Source organism: Nicotiana sylvestris, chromosome 4 (genome assembly GCF_000393655.2).
Source record: "Nicotiana sylvestris chromosome 4, ASM39365v2, whole genome shotgun sequence".
NCBI lineage: Eukaryota > Viridiplantae > Streptophyta > Magnoliopsida > Solanales > Solanaceae > Nicotiana > Nicotiana sylvestris.
Window position 1 is genome coordinate 162,160,073 of NC_091060.1, and position 6,393 is coordinate 162,166,465.

The 6,393-nt window shown below is 37.1% G+C and overlaps 1 protein-coding gene across 1 annotated transcript; it reads left to right on the plus strand.

Moving 5' to 3' along the window:
- The first annotated feature begins 348 nt into the window (after window positions 1-348).
- Window positions 349-5,786, plus strand: LOC104216853 (polyadenylate-binding protein RBP47-like). The gene is made up of 6 exons (XM_009766992.2): window positions 349-915; window positions 2,754-3,234; window positions 4,164-4,228; window positions 4,307-4,437; window positions 4,528-4,624; window positions 5,399-5,786. Exons 1-6 carry the CDS (start codon window positions 490-492, stop codon window positions 5,567-5,569), a joined length of 1,371 nt encoding a protein of 456 aa, XP_009765294.1. The 5' UTR covers window positions 349-489; the 3' UTR covers window positions 5,570-5,786.
- Window positions 5,787-6,393: the final 607 nt, after the last annotated feature.

The following is a 6,393-nucleotide window of genomic DNA, read 5'->3' on the forward strand; positions in this document are numbered from 1 at the left end:
GACTGTCAAATCCAACAATATTCCTACAAGTACTATAAATGGCACTCATAATTTTCTGTCATATCTATCACTGTAAAATCTATCAGAGGTAAAATCAGTAACTGTAAAATCCTAAGGAGGTTAAAAAAGACAAAAAAGATGATAACGCAAAACTGGTGGCCGACCAAATTTATACGAACTGGGTAAAGATTTAGTAAGCAACATTCAGTTCGTATATATCCAAAACATTCTGAAATCAACGGTAGATATTAAATGACCACCGTTTAATCCAACGGCTGATAATTCATACAGGGCTTCACTGAACCCGTCATCCTCCCCCATAAATCCTCTCTTTCTTTTAGCCTCCATCCTCTTTTTCTCTCTCTCAGATTCACCTATACTTACACACTCTATATCTCTATATTTTTATAGGATTATTATTATTATATAAATAAAAAGTGTGTATTTTTACGTGTGTTTTGTTTACTCTAGGGTTTGTTTGAGGTAAAGATGCAGAAGAATAACGGTACTGAATCTCAAGAAAATAAACAACAACCGCCGCCGCAGCCGTCACAACCTACGGCTTCACAGCCACAACAGCAGGGGGTGAGTGGGGGAACGGTTGTACCAGTGGTGGCGGCGCAACAGCAGCCTTGGGTAGCGATGCAGTACCCGGCGGCGGCGATGGTAATGCAGCATCCAATGATGCCGGCCCCACATTATCCGCCACACTACATGCCGTATCATCCACACCACCACCACCATCTCCTCCACCATCACCCGCCGCCGCCTCACTCGCCGTCGCCACACCAGCAGCAAGGTGGAGGAGGATCTAATAATAATAACAACAATGAGAACCGAACGATCTGGGTCGGTGACCTTCTTAATTGGATGGATGAGGATTATCTACGTAACTGCTTTGCTTCCACTAACGAGGTTGTTCTTTTTTATTTTTTCTCATTTCATAAAGATGCTTATTTATATGGTACTCTGTTTTTTTCAACACGTAATTCATGTTTTTTCTAAATGTATCTTGGGTGTTATGTTTTTCGTTGATTAATTACAGTTGCCAAATGTGAATCTAGACTTATTTAATTAATGAATATATTGAATATTTAGCTAGCTAGCTAGCCGCCGTCACTCGGTTTTAATGTAAAATTTGCGCCTTTTGTTAATTAATTGTACATGTTTTAAATTAGTGGCAGACGTGTTGATATTTTGGAGTAGATTGTTTGCATGCTTAGTCCACGCTTTAGGCTATGTTATCTTCCTTATTAATTAGGGCATAAATTGCAGATTTATCGAAGTTCATATAGTCTTGCCTGCATGTTATCTAGAGAACATATTTAAGGCTAAATTACAGGTTGCATTAAAAAATGGGGTAATTAAGGTAATTATATTATTTTTACTAGTAATTCTAATTTTAGCATATCATTCCTAATAAAGGAGCCTACCAGAAACAGTCTCTATGCCTGGTTCCCAGGTAGAGGTAAGGTTTAATCATTGGGTATGTTGTTGTTGTTGTTGTCTCCAATAAAGGAGACAATGCATCTTGATTTGAGTCAAGAACTCAAAGTTGGCAGCTTCTCTATGACTGCAGGAGGTTAGTTTTGGGATTATTATAAAAAGCTTGTGTTCAAGGTTGAAATTTTTGCTACTGAATCCAAATTTTAGGATCCAGAAAGCTGTCAGCATTCTAAATTTCCTCTTGTTGAAAATTGAAACATGCTTTCGTGTAAATACACATAACCTCTCTGATAATTTTCGTGTAGATACTACAGGATATACACATAATTTTTTGGTCCATATGGATTCATCGTGTAAATCTCTATATAACCTCTCTGATCTGGTTAACATTAATGTTGTTTGAGAGGGCTAGACAATAATGCAGATAGCCAAAAAGTACCAAGTTTAACATTGTAATGTCTAAGGTTTCTAGGTAAGTTAGTTGGAAATTTCATGTTATAAAATTTTATTTTCATTTTTGAAGTTTCGAACTTTGGTGTGTCAAAGCTTCTCTAAACTCTCTATTTATGTAAGCTGGAATTTTCTTAAAAATACATGGAGTTATGAGAAGATTATAATATAATCTTCCTTGAACAATTGGGTTGTTTTCAGAAACTCGGTCTTGCTGGAGTATAATAATCTTAACTATGTATTACGTATTAAATTTCCAAGTTCAGCTGTTAATGTCTCTTCAATAAGCAAGTTTAGTGAGGAGATAAATAAAAGCACAAGATTTTTTTTGTTGAAATGTCATTTTTTTCTTCGTTGTTGCCTTTTCGATATGTTTAGCAAAATTTGGATGACAACCATGAAAAATGCTAATTGTATGTAACTATGATGCTATTGAGAACCTTCTGAGAAAGCACTTCCACCTGTCATTCTTTTGCTCATTAGGCTACTCTATACTGAGAACACAGCACACAATAAAGGTTTTTGTCCATGTAAAGAACAGGACAAATCATGCATCCAAGTTAGTGAACATTGATCCACTCTGGTGTTAAAATTGAATATCAAGAAGATACTATTAAGTAATAACAGCACATAGATTCCTGGTAGCAGTTTACGATATATTTATACCTGAAACAGCATCAGCAACTCTTGCATGAAGATGAAAACCATTTTTAATTTTATAATGTATTTGGAGATCAAGTATTGATGCCTGGCTCAAGCCAAACTTGACTCTGCCGTATCGGGAAAAAAAAGGAACGAACTGAAAGTCTTTAATCACATGATTTTCTTGTCAACTGATATGGCTCTTGTTTGTGCAGGTTGCCTCTATCAAGGTAATTCGCAATAAACAGACTGGTTTCTCCGAAGGATATGGTTTTGTGGAATTCTTCACACACGCAGCTGCAGAGAAAGTTCTGCAGACATATTCTTGCATGACAATGCCTAATGTGGATCAACCTTTCCGTCTGAATTGGGCTACATTCAGCATGGGTGACAAGCGAGCTAACAACGGTTCTGATCTTTCCATCTTTGTAGGAGATTTAGCTGCAGATGTTACTGATACCTTACTGCATGAAACTTTTGCGACAAAATATCCTTCTGTTAAAGCTGCTAAAGTTGTCTTTGATGCCAACACTGGTCGCTCAAAAGGATATGGCTTTGTAAGGTTTGGAGATGATAATGAGAGGTCTCAAGCTATGACTGAAATGAATGGTGTGTATTGTTCAAGCAGGCCCATGCGAATTGGTGCAGCCACACCACGGAAATCATCAGGATACCAACAACAATATTCTTCTCAAGGTAATGACCGATGTAGTTTTAGAAATCTTTGCTGGCATAAGTTGTTGATATTCTCTCAAGTTTCTTTTATTTCTGAACAATAAACAGTCACACCGTTGTGAAGGAAAGAAAAACGAGTTGCCTAGTTACATCTTACAGCTGTTTTAACCGTAAAAAGGGTGATAAGGAACTTTGTTCTTACACATTTTCCTTTCACGAATGCTGTGAAGTCAAAAGTTGGTTCTTTCTTCTTTTAATTTTCTAATTTAGAAACTTCTAAAGAGTGTCACTGAATTTGGTTCCTCTAATCAACTTCCCCCTTTGTCTTTGATATTTGTTTACTCTTTCAGAGTGATGATTTGGACATAAAAGTGCCTAGCAATATCGTGCTTCAAAGTCAACCTTGAAGCATGCATGTTTTTCTTCATTCTACATGGTTTAGCTGACAAAATTAATTCTTGAAGAAGAGATAAAAGAGATGAACTCCTTTCTCACTCCAATTAGCAAGAAACACACGCTTCTTTCTTGAGGTTGTGTTTGCAACTGTCATCTTTGTTTGTAACGGTCATCTTTAGGTGAAATTTTCACGATAAAAGTGATTGCTTTAGTTGGTGGCAGTATGTATCAGGTTGTTATTTGGCATGTAAAAGTGAAAGCATGAATGAGATTTCTTGTAACTTGATAAGTCATTTGTGTTTTCTAGAGCAGGAAAGTAAATTAATGTGCTCCCTTCCTTATTAATACATTAGTTTGTGTTTCCAATTTCACTTCATCTGCAGTTTTCCATAAGTTGCAGGTTGTTGGTTGTTTTTCTTTTGCTGTTTTGTCGTAATTATAGTGTCAACTTTCAGATCATGGTTCGTTACTTCAAACAATGACTGTGGATGTTGTGGTAGTCATGTTGATGGTTCTTATGGTATTTAATACTTGCGTCTAACTGCATTTGATAGGTGGATACTCCAACGGTGGACCAGCTCAAGGATCACAACCTGATGCAGATTCTACAAATACAACAGTTTGTTAACTAGTCCATTCTTTTTTCTTTCTTCTTTTTTAATTTTCTAGTCCCTTTGGCTAATCAATATTATCATAGATTTTTGTTGGAGGTCTAGACCCCAATGTCAGTGATGAAGATCTTAGACAGCCTTTCGCGCAGTACGGTGAAATAGTTTCTGTAAAAATACCAGTTGGGAAAGGGTGTGGGTTTGTGCAATTCGCGAACAGGTAGCTTGTTGGTTTTGAGTTTTCTCTTTGTTAGGTATCTTATTAGAGAGTAAATGTTCAGTAACAAATCTCCATAATTTGTTATGCCAGGAATGATGCAGAGGAAGCCTTACAGAAGCTGAACGGAACTGCTATTGGCAAGCAAACAGTGCGTCTTTCTTGGGGAAGAAACCCCGCAAATAAACAGGTATTCTTTCTTTCATCACCTCTTTATCTCTTCTCTGTTGCTTCTTTGAAGTTTTTGTCTTTGGATAAAGTAGAATCTCCAAGACAGCCGAGCAAATGCCTAGGACAAGTCATGAATGCAGTGACTAGCACCAGTCACGTCTCATAGTTACTCTATTATCCAGTATTTGCTTGACTTGAACTCCTAGTTATGCTTGTCGGTAGAAGTAGGAATATCTATTATTCAGTAAGGTTATCAAAATTTTAATTACTGTTCCCTCCCCGTCTTCTGAGAGGCTTTTGATATGTGTAACCTATGATAAATCGTCTGCAACCAAATAAGCTGCTTTGCACTGGATTCTTTTTGTTGCATGACCTCTGTTGCTTCTTTGAATTTTATGTCTGGAGAAAAAAATCTCCAGGACAGATGAACTAATGCTTAGAACTTCTTGTTACCAGTGGCTAGCATCTGTATCTCTCATAGTTATTCTAGTGTCCAACATTTGCTCGACTTACAGAAACTTTAAGTTATCCTTGTTGGTAGAAGTGGGACTATCGATTATATATTGCATACGGTATTGAGAAAGCACTAGGGTGTTGAAATAATATATTGTTGATAATATTATATATTATCAATTTTCTTGCTCCCCCTCCCCCCCTTCTTCTGAGGGTGGTGGGAGGTTATTGATATGTAATCTCAGACAAATTGCACCTATTAAGATGTTATGCACCAGATTCTTTAACATGTCTCGATCTTTGATTGTATTACTCAATCTCCACCTATGGAATATTGCAGTCGAGAGGTGATTTTGGAAACCAGTGGACTGGGCCATACTATGGGGGACATTTTTATGATGGTTATGGGTATGCATTCCCACCACAGCATGACCCAGGGATGTACGCTGCAGCTGCTGCTGCCTATGGGGCTTATCCAATATACGGGACTCACCAGCAACAAGTAAGCTGAAAGTCTGCACCTGAGTTCCTCTGCTTGAATGGTGAATGTGCTCAATCTCTTTGTTTCAAGCAAGGAATGTGGAATTTAATGATTCCCTCCAAATGAGGAGTGGAACTGAATTTTGACTTGATGTGTTAGTCTCCTAGGGATTCTATTAAACATTAATTTAGAAGTTTGGACTTAGACATGAAACTTCTTGAATGGAATAAATGATCTTACAGTGGCATGTTCTGTACTCAAAAAGCAAAATGGTGCTTGCATCGTACAGGGAAGACCATTCTACTTGATAGAATTTTGAGTTCGGAGTTGAAAGTATGGATAATAAAAGAGTAGTTAGTTGAATGTACGGACACTAAAGTGTATATCAACTCTATACACACGTCTTATGTCTATGTATAGTAATTTGAGCCAAACGTCGCAGGTTCTAAGGATAACAACTGATGGGGAAGTATATAATATTATTATACTGTCTTCAACCAACATCACTTATTAAATGCTTGGTTTTGCGCACCTGTTAACAAGAGAGGACATCTTATTGTCTTCAACCTATTTGCTGTAAGGATATAATTTCAATGAGCGATATGCATCACATAGTTTCAGAACTCAAATTTCACGGATGAGCTCCTCTTTTTTCATTTTTCCAGTGACTTACGTTAGTAAATAAATAAAAATGAAAAAAATGAACTCAGAACAGAAGTAGAATTAGCACAATATACTGTGCGGATGACCACCTAAGTCGCTTTTGGTGGAGCGTAAGTATTCATTCATTCTTAATTAGAGATTTCAGTTTTTTCTAGGAATGGAGTCGCTTAACTAGGGAGTGTTTTACCCCA

Coding starts and splice junctions, on each gene's coding strand:
- LOC104216853 (XM_009766992.2), top strand. CDS start 490: ATGCAGAAGAATAACGGTACTGAATCTCAAGAAAATAAACAACAACCG. Junction 916..2,753: donor GCTTTGCTTCCACTAACGAG/GTTGTTCTTTTT, acceptor TTGTTTGTGCAG/GTTGCCTCTATCAAGGTAAT. Junction 3,235..4,163: donor ACAACAATATTCTTCTCAAG/GTAATGACCGAT, acceptor TGCATTTGATAG/GTGGATACTCCAACGGTGGA.